Consider the following 14,920-nt stretch of genomic DNA (forward strand, 5'->3'; position numbering starts at 1 on the left):
GCCTAAATAAAATACAGATTCATTTTTTTTTTTTTTGTATTTATTATATTCTATTTCATTCATTTTAGTTTCTTTTATTTTCATTATTTTAAAAACTTCTAAACGAAGCCTTCGGAAAAGTAGAGGAGAAATTAGAGAAGGAAAAGAAAGCCTTGTAAATTTTCATTCATTCAGGTTTGACTGTAAAAAAAAAAAAAGTATAGTATTATGATTTTGATGATCATATTCCAAAGTCGAACGAGATGATTGGTGATATAAAATATAAAACAGGTGAAATTTACCAAAAGAAGTGGCAGAATTTTCAAGATGAGATGAGATGAATATGTTAATAGTTCCCTAGTTACGATGGATCTTACACTGATCCCTCATTAGTCATGGTGGTCGTTGAAGATTTGGGATCTGTAATTTCTGTACAAGATTTGGGGTTTTGGCAGTATAACATCCCATGTGATTGAACTCACTTTGAAATTTCCTTTGAAGTAGAGAACACGCACGTAGTGTAGTAATTGCACAAAACTTTTAAAACAGATGAAAAGTGATGAGATTATTAATGTGGGACACATCAAAGTTGATCCATTTTTCTTTTGTTCTTTTTACCAAATTCAAGTTCTGATTAATGAATGTGACACAACATCATCTGCAACTCCCACCATTTCTGCAAATTAAATAAACTGGAAACATCAATATAAGACCTGATATCAAGGCCATGGGAATTTCAGAACTTTTATGCTATCTTTTAAACAAGAGTAATGCTACATATAGTCGTGTAGTGCACAAGCGATTGCACTGAGTCGTTTGCGCACTCACGACTACAAGTACTATTTCTCTTTAAACATAAGAAAATACTGCTGAAACAATAGGGCATGGGCACCAAAAAAAGATGGCCTTGAAGAAAGTAGGGCTGGGGGGTACCTTATTATTCTTTTTTGGGGTGCTTTTATGTACACCTTTTTCATTTAGGGCCCTGCCTTTTTGGGTGCCAAAAGGGATCAAAATGCAGACCTATAGAAGAGATCAAAGGCACTCCCTTTGATTCCCTAATCCTTATCCTCACATCCCTCCCATGAACAACTCCCCCTTCAAGCCTGTGAAGCCTCTTGTACCCTACTGTGGTCCCTCTAGCCACCATCTTCCCATCCAAATAAATTTCATGTTTTTTGATTCTCTGGCCAAGCCCTATTGCTTCTTGAATCCTGATCACATTAAATCTCAGCCCTTCATCTCCTGCTCTAACTTCAATCCAATGGTCCCCTTCACCATGATTATCCTCCCTAGGTGCCCAATATGTCCATAAATGGTCATCATCCAGCACATTTTCAGGTCCAAAACCTCCCTCTTTTCCACCTCTTTGGCTACTAGCTTTTACCAAGCATTCATTAGCCAAATTGGTAGAAAAAATGGTGTCAACTGCTTTTCTGAATTCTCTTAATCTGTGAACATCCTCTTCGGATATAAGGCCAGTTGAATTAGGGGGCACGTTTAGCAGTAGAAGACAGTTTCTTCCCACTGAGTCATAGTAAATCTGCAGTAGTTGGCTTAGCTTCTTTGGTGACTCAGATTTGTGCCAAAACCATCCCTGGCGGATCGAAACGTCACATTCCGGTGGCACCCAGTCTGTGCCTTTCGGATCACCAGTGTTAAGATAGCTGCAATATTGTCAAAAAGGAAAGTTCATTGCATCTTGCTTAGAGACCTCGCATCATTATTAACATAAAGAGTACAATTGCATTTTCACATATGAATCTAAAAAATGGGGTACAGCTAATGATTCATTGGGAATTCGACAGCCAGCATATCCTCCTGTGCTTTTGACGATTGCAAAGCACAATTTTTGTCTTGGTTGAATTCACTCATTCTCAAATCAAGGTTTTTATTTTTTTGAATGTCATTCTCAAATCAAGCTTGAAACTTAGAATAGTGGTCCAAAAGACATATAAGAACATGTCACGTGGAATCTACGATTCTATTAAACCAATGGTGTGGGCAAGATTGGACAATTTTCATGGAATTTGTATGCCCTTTTCTCGAAAAATGCCCTTTTTTAAAAAATTTGCTGGTGATTTGTCGTTCGAAGCTAAGTTCACGTGCACGTTACGGCCAAATATGGAGTGCAAAACAACAAGGAAAGAAAGTGATCACGGATTGCTTAGGTAATGCCACTTACTCAACAATGCTTGCATTCCCGATTGATAGCGAGGTCCGATTAACGGTGGACCAACACGTGCTCCCGGCAGACCCCTTCTCATCTCCGACCCACCTGACGTCCGGACCGGCGTCGGAGAATATGTTAATGGAACTCTGCAACTCTCTAACCATGGAGAACCAATCCGTGAAGTAATATGTCATGTTTGTCTCGTTAGAACCCTTTGCTCCATCGAACCAAATTTCTCTCACACCACCATACCTAGCATGCATTGAATGGAAATTGACATTACATTATATAGAATTCAAATGCGCCTAGTTTCTTGCTAATTCTGTTTAGTTTTTCATTTCATCCAAACAAAGATTAGCACAAAATTAAGACACTTTACCTTTTGAGAAGCTCTTGGAGTTGGGCCAAGTAGTATTCATTGTAGGATAAATCATGCCCGTATCTTGGATCATGTCGATCCCAAGGCGAGAGGTAGAGCCCCACATCAACTCCACGGGCTTTTGCCGCATCGACAAGCTCCTGAACGACGTCTCCATTCCCATTTTTCCAAGGACTTCTGATGACAGAATGATCAGTGTACTTGGAAGGCCAAAGGCAAAAGCCGTCATGGTGTTTTGCAGTGAGGATTACAAGAGAGATTCCTGCATCCACAGCCGTGTTTACCCATTGATTTGCGTCGAGTCCGACGGGGTTGAAAATAGCAGGGCTTTCGTGCCCCGTGCCCCATTCAGAGTCGGTGAACGTGTTAACTCCGAAGTGCAGGAACATTATGAGCTCCCTTTGCTGCCATTTCAACTGGGAAAATGATGGAAGTGGAAGAATTGGCAGTGGTGGGGGTGGTACTTGTTCAAGTCTTGAAACAGCAAGTTCAAAATACAGTAAAAAAAGTGTTGTTATGCACAAAGAGCAACGCATCTTAGGCATAATAATGGATTGGGGCCTTGGTGGTGGTTGTTTTTTCTTCGTCCTTCTGTTTTCTCTCTAAATATGTGGAAGAGAGGGACGGGGGGTGGTTTAAAAGCTGATATCCCGTGGATCAAGCCAAAAGAAAAGGGTCCAAGATTCTTTAAATGGTGCAAACTATAAAGTCAAATGAGATAGTTACCTTTTGAATTGAACTTTGCGTGGTTTTCTGAATTTTGAGCACATAGGCCTTCTTATATATTGCTGTATGTGTTGCCAAGCACTCACGAGTCACGGGTTGGTTCGTTTTTTCTTTTTCATCTCAGTCTGTAACATGTGAGAACCATAAAGCTGCGTGGGAAAGAGATCTAGTGAGACATAGAACCAGAAAGTGGGTGTACGTTGTGTTAGCATATATATTGTCAATACACATCAAATTTTAGTGTTTTCTACGTACAATTTTTTAAATGGTATTAGAGAATACACCATTTAATGTCCGTGTCACACATTTTCGACAAAAATGTGGTCACCATACGACTCTTCAAGTGTTGCCGATGATTTTGTAAGGAAAATCGTACAATTATGGACTGTAACGTGCCCACACGAGCTTCCTAAGTCTGTTGATTACCACATTCGATCCGTACACCCACAACATGCACTCCACACGCCCCAAATTGTTTGCTACAGTTTAGTTGATCTTTTAGCCTACTTCCAAGAGAACATGCACAAGAATAAAGTTTTCTTCTTGTAAAACATGATTCACAAAAATAAGTAATGAGAAAAAGGAATAGGGTAGAGGGATGAAGAAGTGAAGAAGTTTTCTTCATGGATGGTTTTGAAACTTCCTTTTTACTCCGAGGACCAATTTGAAAAATTATCAAATCCCTTGAATTAACCATTAAGGCAATTTTCTTAATTTATTTTTTAAAACAAACGATGCAACAATCGAACCTACAAATTGGAAGAACATTTTTAGGAGAGTCACAAAATTTTCTGCCATACTTGCTATAAATCCTTTTCTGTGGATTTAAAAAAGAAAAATAAAAAAAATAATCAATGGCAACTCTTAACTTCTTAGTCCTAAAATTTTCTATTATATTTTTAGGCCTCAGTTCACTTTTACAAAAATTTTAATCTCATCTCATTTAATTATTATAATTTTTTTAAATTTTCACAAAAAATAAAATAAATAATTCAATTTTTTTAAATCTCAAAACGAAAATAATATTAAAAAAATTTAATTATAATAATATTTTATTTAATTTTTAACTTTTATCCCTCATCTTATCTCATCTGTAAAAATAAATTAACTTTTAATTTCAACGTGGATCCTAACATCTAAAAAGAATCTAAATTATAAAAATGAATGTTAAATACAATTGTCGTATCCTTTAGAATTGTACATATGATTAATTAATTATGTTAAAATATCCCTTTCGCATTTATACAGGTAGACCCCACTGGGACATATAATTTATGACTTGAAAATGGACCAAATGCAAGCAGCCATGGTAGGGCGGCCATTTACCTCGTGTCGGTGGTGGGTATGCCTTTAGAATACGGCCGACACGGTGTCGCTTTCTAAAAGAAGTAATTAGAATAGTAGTGCATGTGGAATGAGATTGAGAAGCGGGTGGATCCTCACGATCTCCCAAGGCAAGTCCTTGATTCCTTCCCAAGATCATCGTAATTAAGTATATTAAAAAATGAAGATACGTCATTTTCTATAAGCTTTTCGAGATTTGAGGAGGATTCGAATGGTCATGTGATTCATGTTGCATGATGCTTCTTCTCACATCATACCACAAAGGAAACAACCACAGAGAAAGATAAAACAGAATAATGAGACGTTGATTTTTCCTCATGACTTGCTTGCACATTGTCTCGAAGGTTTGAGGTGTCATTTGGCTTCAAGTACCTTGGCAACGGAATATCATTAAAAAATCATGTCAGCATAAGTACTAATGCTATTTTCTATTCTTAGTTATATATATTAAGTGATATAATGGATTCGATGATTTAAATGAAAATTCATTTCAAGAAAATTCACCGATAAGTGTTAAAGTATTTTTTTAAAGTATTTTTGTGTATTTATTTTATAAAAAATATATATATATATATAAAAACACAAATGCTTAAAAAAATACATTTCGATACAAATAATCGGTATAATTTCTCAGTGGCTATATCAATTTCTTTTTTTGATCCCATACGTTACTTGTTTTGCAACTCTAAACTGAGCATTTTCAATAGATTAGTCAAAATTAAAGAACAATTTTGATGCATGTGAAATGAATTTGGTTTTTAGTTATTTCATTCACACAAGTTTTTACATTGAAATAGTTATTTTTTCTTTATATAATAATAAAATAATATAAGATAAATTTGATTTTAGCTATTCACATCAAATCTCCACATTGAATTATCTATTTATTCATTATTTTATTTTATCATATTTTATCATTCTACCTATTATATATTAATTAGTAATCATATTCTAATTAAATTATGTTAATTAGTAATTATATTCTAAACAAAAAAAGAGAATATCTGATACCATGCGAGGCCTCTCAGCACATGAATTGTGCATTAATGGCTTTTTTTATGAGTAAATTGAAGCCGTGCATTAATAGTTACTTAGAAAATATAGATATTTACTTGAAAGTTGTTAATTTACTTGAAGCCGTGCCCTCCAAATATCACCTGATAATATTACTTTTGTTCAACTTCAAAGTAGATATGAAAGCAGAGAGATAAATAAATGATAAAATATACATTTGGTGTATCTACAGTAACTAGTAAATTTGGAAATGATTTTGATATTCACTGCAGTTAAAGTCTAAATATTTGAATTTTAGTTAATCTATTGTAATGATATTTTGAGATCTAATAGTTAAATATGTGATGAATTTAACTTTTAATTAATCCACAGAAGATGCTCTAAAGCGAAGTTAAAGTGGTATATCTTGGCTGGGTGCAGTCTCCATGATTAACACGAATATTTATCATTCGACAATCGTTTTATAATGAATAAAAGTGATTTTCGTTAATTTTTAAATACTTTTTAAAGGAAATTTAATTTTTATTGATATTTCTTCCAATATTATCGAAAGAAAAAAGTATCTTTAATGTTGATTATAAAAAAAATAGTTGTCAAATGAAGTGGGTGATACGCCTGATGCAGCTCATTACTGTTTTTGCTGGCTTCTTTTCATTTGAACCTAATGACTTGAGTTCGTGGACAAGCCTCGCCCAGCCCATGGGCTCTTCCATGGATTAAGGCGTGTTGACATGCGTTTTTTTTTTTTTTTTTTGAAAAAAATTGAATAAATATGAAATTTATATAAAAAATTTAATTTTTTAATAATAAATTCCTGAAAAATAATATGCAATGCTTACGTATTTAACATTATTCTTATATCTTTCTTTCTTTTCATTTTCAGTATTTTTTATGGGCTAAACATCATACTCTGTTTTTTTGGGGCTTTCTCTCTCCTCTTCCCATGACTGTAATTTCCTCCCATCCATTCTTGGATTGTTGGACTGATGCAAACAGGCCTTCCTTTACATAAGAATAAATTAAAACCACTTCAAGACTCTTTTGAGTTGTAATGTTTCGATTGGCTTTTAATTATCTTCTAATTAAATCCACTTCGTTTGGCTCTGACATGCGCGCCTGATGTTGAATTTCTATGAGCATTCTTCATGGGTTAGTTAAAGGAATTTTTTACGAATGTAAAATGAATTTAATTTTTGAGTATTTTATTTATATAAATCTTTATATTGACATAACTATTTTTTATTATATAATAATAAAATAATACAAGATAAATTTAATTTTGACAATTCATATCAAATCTCTACATTAAATTATTCATACATTTATTATATAATAATCAGAAATTAATAATTAACAATATATTTATTTATTTTTTAATTATTAATTTAACTTATTTTATCATATTTTACTATTCTATTTATTATATGTTAATTATTAATTATATTTTAATTGCTAAAAAAAATCATATTGGGTTAAAAAATTATATTTTAACCCATTAACCTATTATATATATATATTTTTTAATGCATTGGAGTTTAAATTCGACGGAAGCACAGAAACCCTTTATGTTCCGCTGAACGAATCGCATTATAGATAGAGAAAAAAAATAAAAAAAAAAACTCTACAATCATTCGCCATGGCCGAACAAACAGAGCAAAATCAAGCGGATCCCTTTGACGAAATGAAGAAGGAGAAGCACAAGAGGCTTAAGAAAAAGAAAGAGGCATCTGAAGAAGCTGGGGGGAATAAGATGAAGAAGAAGGCTAAGAAGCAAAAGAAGAAGGAGGAGGGGAAATAAGAGGAGGATGATGACGAGAAACAAAGAGGGGATGGTGGTGGTGAGGAACTGAAGGAAGAGGAGGAGGAGAAGGTGCAGTGATCCTCTTGCCGATGAGACTTCGAGTGGTGGTGCGGTGGTGTTACGGTGGTGTTGTCTCTGGTTGAAGAACAAAACCGATCATTGCTTGGGGAAGAAGTTGAAGAAGGCTGAGAAAGGAAAAATGAGAAATAAATGATAAAAGAATAAATATAAATAGAAGTCACTTTTGGGAACAACTATTTTGCACACATGATGTGACATCATATAGGTCACACATCTCTCAAGTCTAAAATAAAAAAGTAGAGAACTAAAAACAGCCATATAGTGAGTGTAAAGTGTGCACTGCTACAGTGACTTCTCTCTAACATTTATCGTGATAGAATATGTATTTGGTGCAAACTTCAACGGCAAACTTCAAGTTTGGAAAATATTTAGGAAGTTATTGCAGTTAAATTTCAATTATTTGTAATTTAGTTAATGATAATATTTTAGAGTCTAATAACTAAATATATGATGGATTTAACTTTTTACTAATTAATTGACTCTCTAAAGAGCACTAGTAGTGATAGGCATAGTTAAAATTTAGTTAAGATTTAATTAATTCATTTAAAATACATCTATATCAAACCAGCTAAATCTACAGTAATTTTATCCATCATGTGCTTGGCTAGTTAAATCTAACCTGCCCAAATTCAAGTTTGGCTAGTAGTGACAATCACTGCCCAGCGGTTTTTTTTTTTAATAATACATTTAAATATTTTTAAAAAATAAAAAAATATACTAATATATTTAAAATCACTTCCTTAATCTCTAAGTAAAAAATAAAAATAAAAAATTGACCAGCGGTCAAAATGGGACAGCATAATAGACTCTCTTAAAACTAACACACGACCATCGTCTACACATTTGTATCTTTCATCAATTAAATACTCTATTGGCAACTTTTATTTTTGTAATCTTTGAAGCGTCTGGATCAATTATTATATATAGTATTGACAGTTGAATGGTTTGTGTATTACTCTAATGGTTGCTTCCGTGCATTTGAATAACAAGTTTTATTGAAAAGTCTCTAGCTAGGGAGTGTTGCACTTTATCCTGGGCTTCCTTTTCAAATTGTGTTCATATTTTTCGGTATGCTTATGACCATTAAAAGAATATATTTGTTGGAATAATATAACTGTTGTAAACAAAAATAGTTAAAATATTATATCCGTTACAATAATATAAACGTTAAAAAATTAATATGTATTTTTTTAATAATGAATAAATATTCTAATTATCATTAGAATTAAAATAAATAAAAATATCAAAATCAATATTTTAATAAAATATTGATAGATTTAGAGAGTTTGTTATTTAATGTTGTTGAAAAGTTGTTAGTTAAATTTAAAAAAATAAATTTCTCAATTAAAATTTGACCAAAGAATAGCTCAGCCACTACTAGTGCTCTAAGATCACCCGATATTATTTATTAGCACATGTTCTCCAAGCACTATACCAAAATTGTGAAAGTTTGATCATATCTTATAAAGAGATCAAAAGAAAAGAGAAGAACACAAAGTTTCGAGCTTAACACTCCACATTATTGCCACATAGTTTGATCAAGTTACAAGTATTTTCTTTTAGAATTTTGTTATTCATCATCTTCACATACTATATTTTTCTCTATTTTATTATTCTTAAATTAATTAAATTTTTCTATTCATCATTCATATATCACATGCACACCTAAAATCAACTCACAATTCAAGCGAGATAAGTGTATATCTTGTTGACTGTTTCTCACAGAAACAGTTCATGAGAACGAGTCACTTGCTTCCTCTATCTGAGGAGCCTTGAAGTGGTCCACTCTAATAATTAATCACGTTCATGAAACGTAGAAACTGATCCCATTAAAATCTGAGCACGTGGGACACGTTGCACCGAAATTTAATGGAGGTTTCGGCTATAAATACAGTATTTGGTTTCCAGACTCACTCACTCAATTCCTTTCAGTTTTATACCATCTAAATAGAGTAAAGTAAAGTTTGGAAGTACCAAACATATAAGAAAATACAGTAAAAGATAATAAAGAACATCAATAGCTGAAGGTATTTTTTTGATATTAAAAACTTGTTAATTCTTGTTTTTAAAGTATTATTCTAAATTATAAAATCATATTTAGTCTAACATATCTCACAATTCATATACCACATGGTATTCTATCTCATGAATATCATCATGTCTAGCTCACATCAAAGCCCATACGTACCAAAGATGCTGTGATAAATTTATTGGCATAATTTATGCGATTTGTCTAGTGACACATGTGCATATCACTCCCTCTCGTACAGATGCAATTGATATGAATCAGAGCTCCTGATCTCTACTTTGTTTTCTTTCCTTCCATATATGAGGACCCACTTGCAGAAACTGCCACGTAAAACAAAAGGCCGTCAAAAAGGGTCGAGTCTGCCTTCCCTGTCTGCCGGCAAGATTTGCAATCTACAGAGCCGCCCATGTCACAAGCATTAATCCACACACCAAATGCTTCTGCTAATTATTAATGCACCTCTACTCTCACCCACCAACAACTCTTTTGACATGAACCAAGCCCACATTTGCACCAACTAGTACCACCACAGTCGCATTGCTTCCAGACTCCAGACTCTGGCCGCATGAATGTTTGGTAAATGAAACTCCTCCTACTTTATTATTAATATTATTTATAAATTATTTATTATTTTTTTATTAAGAAGAGAAGAAAAATCCTAGCTTTTGACTCTCAGCTTTCATCTTGAATATATATATATACACACACACCAGCAGTATAATGACGTGCAAGGCACGTTTGCCTTATTCAGTAAAATTTTATCTTTTATTTAATAATAAAAAATTAGTATTTTATAAATTAAAATTAGTATTTTATAAATTAAAATTAATTTTAAGTGTATGATATAATATTTATATTTTAATTATTTATTTTATGTTAGTTTAAATCAATATTTAAATTTTTATCTTTAGATTAAATTTGAAAATTCAAGATAAAGGATTGTGATTTAAAACTCAAAAATCAATATTTTCTCTCACTTTTTCTTTCTCTCTCTCTCTCCTTCCCCATACACGTTTGCCTAATTTAGTTAATTAAAAATATTATCATATTTAAATTATGTTAAAACTCTAATTATTTATATAGTTTTAATTTTTTAAAAATATTTAGTAAAATTTCATCATTGATTTAATGATGGAAGATTAGTATTTTATAAATTAAATTTGATAGTTTATGTATCATATGCTATTTATATTTAAATTATTTAAATTTTAAATTAGTTTAAATCAATGTTTTAATAAAAGAAATTATTTATATATAAATTTTAACAAGAGAAATTATTTATTATAGTGATAAATATTACAGTCTTATAATTGTATCTTTAAATTTTAATAGAAATTATTTATATAATTTTAATGTGTGTAAAATCTGCACAATATCTTTAAACAAATTTTAGATTCCAAATGTTGGATTTTACGATAAAACCCCAGCCCCTCTCTCTTTCTCCCTCACTTTTCTCTCCCCGGTTCTCTCTCTCCTCCCTCTCCTTCAGCGTACGTCGTACGTAGCTCTCCCCATGTCCAATTCCTCCACTGCACAGCCTGGCGCCGCCGTGCGCCTGTGAGCCTCACCGCCCCTTCCACCGGCACCACCTCACTCCGGCGAGTCCCCCCACACCGGTCTCCCTCTCTCACGCTCTCTCTTCCTCTCTCTCGGCAGTGCACAGCCTGAATGGGCTTGATGTTGCTGCGCCGCCGTGCGCCATCCTCTGGTGCGACCACCTCCATGGTAGCCTCCCCTCCCACTGGCCATCCTCCTCTAGAGAGCTCAGCCTCCATCTCCTTGCCGTTTGCCCCCACGAAGTCCACCTCTCTCTTGCACGGGTTCTCCACACCCACGGTGGAGCTCCACCTCCTCTGGCCACCGCACCACCACCGGGAACTTCTTTGGCCACCGACCACCTCTCGTAGCCATCCCCACTTCCAGCCGAGCCACCATGCATGCTCACCTTCCCTCACGGATGCCCACTTCCCCTTAGGCCACCTCCACCACTGTACGCCGCCACCAACGGCGTGTGACCACCCTCTCCAACATCCTCAGGCCACCACCGACCCATCTCAACCACCCATAGTCCTGATTTGCCACCTATGCTCCCTCACTCTCTTACGGCATCTCTCCCTCTCACACACGGCTAGTTTCCCCTCCACTATCGTGATTTGTGTGGTGATTTTTTTATTTTGTGGTATTTTTGTGATGATTTTACTGTGATTTTGTGGTAATTTTGCCGTAGTTTTGCTTTGAGGATGCAGAGAGGGACGCAGAGATATAGTGGTTTTGCTATGTTCACCACTATTCACGTTATAGCCTCTTTTAAGTATAAGGAGATATACTAGCAGTAGGTAACGTCCAATGGACGTTTGCCTAATTTTGTTAATTAAGAATATTATCATATTTAAATTATGTTAAAATTCTAATTATTTATATAGTTTTACTTTTTTTTAAATTATTTAACAAAATTTTATCATTTATCTAATGATGAATGATTAATATTTTATAAATTAAATTTGATAATTTATTTATGATATGATATTTATATGTTAATTATTTATTTTAAATTAATTTAAATCAGTCTTTAAATTTTCATTATTGGATCAAATTTAAAGACTTATGATGAAGGGTTGGATTTAAATCCAAAAAATTTTAATATTTTATAAATTAAATTTGATAATTTATTTATGATATGATATTTATATGTTAATTATTTATTTTAAATTAATTTAAATCAGTATTTAAAATTTCACCATTGGATCAAATTTGGAGACTTATGATGAAGGGTTGGATTTAAATCCTAAAAACCTTCATTTTCTCCTCACTTTCTCTTTCTCCCTCTCTCTCCTTCCGCTCAGCCACATCCTCCCTCTCTCTCACGCGATCTCCTCCCTCAAGCAGCTGTGCGCCACTGTGCAGTGTCACCGACCACGTCACCGGCTTCTTCTCACACCGACGACCAAACTCCAATGTCGAAATCCCTTGGCAGCTCCTCCCTTCGTCACGCGTCTTCCCTCTCTCTCTTCCCTTGATCTCTTCCCTTAGGTAGCCCAAAGCCGCCGTGCGCTACCCTGCGGCATAACCGACCACCTCACCGGCTTCCCCTCACGCCGGTGTGCAAACCCCACTATTGAAACCCCTTGGCAGGTCCTCCCACAACCGCACGCGAGCAACCCGAAATGGGTCTCAATGCACGGGTTTCTCCCCTTACCGTCGCCATTAGCCACCCTACGCCACCGCACCACCACCACCAGCCTCGTCTTTCGCCGACGACCCCTCATCTTCCTCCTTTCCTCCAGCCGAAGCCCCAGCTCCAGCCTTCTCTCTTTACGGGATCTGTTGATTTGTGATTTGTGTAGTGATTTTGTGATTTGTGTGAAAATGTTTTTGGTAATTTTGTGATTTGTGTGGTGAATTTACTGTGAGGATGCAGAGAGGGACGTAAGGGGAAGTGGTGATTTTGCTGTGAGGTAGAGAGGGACGTGAGGGGGAGGAAGAAAACGTAAAATAAGTTACTGTTCATCTCACTATTCATCTGGCGATAGACATTTTTAAGTATAAGGAGATATATGCTCGTTTATTTTTACATATAAAATGAGATAAGTTGAAATTAAAATTAAAAGTTAAATAAAATATTATTAAAAATATATATTTTTAATATTATTTTTGTTTTGATATTTAAAAATTTTGAATTATTTATTTAATTTTGTGTGAAAATTTAGAAACGTTGTAATATTCTAATAATATTTTATTTAACTTTTAACTTTCATATAAAATCATCGCATCTCATTTTACTATCTAAATCGCACCTTAGAGAAGTCGATGGAGAAGTCGATGAGAATGCTCTAAAATCAAAGAGGTTTTAGATATAAGAAAAATCTAATTGTAAGCGATTATGTGCACAAATACGCGCACCCATTCAATATGATTGGTCAGAAAGTAGATTTTATTGAAAACAGTGCTAATTTAAATTTAGAATATGAAGGTAACAACATTAGTACGCAAACTTGCTTGTACGTAGCAAAACTCTTAGACATATATTGTTTAAATACCAAAACTATCTCAACTTATCATTACAATTTTTATAAATTCTCACATAAAATTCAATAAAAAAATTCAACTTTTTAAAATTTTCAAACAATAATAATATTAAAAAAATATTTTAATAATATTTTACTCAATTTTTAACTTTCAACTAAAATGACTTCATCTAATCTCATTATCCAAAGAAAAATTCTATTTGGGGACTGCATGTGCAAGCCCTTCATTAAATGAAAAAAGTACTATTTTAATAAGGATATTATTGTAATTTTAAAAAAATTTAAAGATAAAATTAACTAGATTTACAATGCAGTTTCTAAATAAAGACTGTACGTAGCATTGCTCTAAATCCTAGTCGGGAAAGAGACAATTTGGGAACTGGGTTTGGCAGTCAAGAGTATCTTAAGTACTCTCAAATATTTTTAATATTATTTACTTTATTATTACTTTTTACTTATTTTTACTATTATTAATTACTTTTCATCTACTTTTTACTACTATTTAATATTCTATTATTACTTTTTTATTAATTTTTATTACTATTCACAAACATTTTTAATAATATATGTAAGATTTGGATAGTGTGATGAGAATTTTATCTTTTGTTTGAGAGTTTAAAATATTATGTTTTAATATTATTATTGTTTTGAGATTTAAAAAAAATGAATTGAGATTTAAAAAAGTTGAATTGTTTATTATATTTTGAATAAAAATTTGAAAAAGATGTAATGATGAGATGAGTTGAGAATTTATGGAAAAACTCAATAAATTCGGCGTTAATATTAACAGTGCTCTCATTTTCGAAAGGATAAAGTTAAGTTGCTCGATATCATGCGTGTGACCAATAAGTGCGTTTTGAATTTTTTTTTTTTTTTTTTTAGCATTTGTGTTTTTTTATCAATAAATGCTAAAAATAAATGCAGAAATGTACTTATTGGTCACACTGGGACCATGGTACCGACCACCCTAGCAGTACCAATTTCGAAATAAAAAATGTCAAATGAATACTTTAAAAATAGATTAATAGTAAAAAAAAAAATTTATAAAACTAAAATACATAATTTGATATATTATAATAAATTATAAAATAAGAAAAATAATAAGGTTTACTGCCTTTTTACTATTCATTTATTTGTTTTAATTTTTAATTTTAAATAGTAATTCTATCACTAGTCATAAAATAAATTTTAAAAAAAATAATAAATACACCATTTTTAACAACATATTACACGAGTTATTAGCACTGCAGGTCTACTCACAAGTTACACCAACCAACTGCAGCTGACCCAGCACACCAAATTGGTAAACCGATCGACCTGCATTCACCTCATGCAGACTCCACTCTCATTTGCACCCTCCAATTCCATT

The 14,920-nt window shown here is 33.1% G+C and overlaps 1 protein-coding gene across 1 annotated transcript; it reads right to left on the bottom strand.

Moving 5' to 3' along the window:
* Positions 1-638: 638 nt before the first annotated feature.
* LOC121253160 (alpha-L-fucosidase 1-like) lies at positions 639-3,313 on the bottom strand. The gene is made up of 3 exons (XM_041153101.1): positions 2,532-3,313; positions 2,165-2,404; positions 639-1,646 (listed from the first exon to the last, which is right to left on the bottom strand). Exons 1-3 carry the CDS (start codon positions 3,074-3,076, stop codon positions 953-955), a joined length of 1,479 nt encoding a protein of 492 aa, XP_041009035.1. The 5' UTR covers positions 3,077-3,313; the 3' UTR covers positions 639-952.
* Positions 3,314-14,920: the final 11,607 nt, after the last annotated feature.

This window comes from Juglans microcarpa x Juglans regia, chromosome 2S (genome assembly GCF_004785595.1).
Source record: "Juglans microcarpa x Juglans regia isolate MS1-56 chromosome 2S, Jm3101_v1.0, whole genome shotgun sequence".
NCBI lineage: Eukaryota > Viridiplantae > Streptophyta > Magnoliopsida > Fagales > Juglandaceae > Juglans > Juglans microcarpa x Juglans regia.

Excerpts from the sequence above, each read along its gene's own strand:
- LOC121253160 (XM_041153101.1), bottom strand. The coding sequence starts at position 3,076 with ATGCCTAAGATGCGTTGCTCTTTGTGCATAACAACACTTTTTTTACTG. Across the intron at positions 2,405-2,531 it reads CTCCAAGAGCTTCTCAAAAG|GTATGGTGGTGTGAGAGAAA; the intron begins GTAAAGTGTCTT and ends AATGCATGCTAG. Across the intron at positions 1,647-2,164 it reads GGGAATGCAAGCATTGTTGA|CTATCTTAACACTGGTGATC; the intron begins GTAAGTGGCATT and ends ACAATATTGCAG.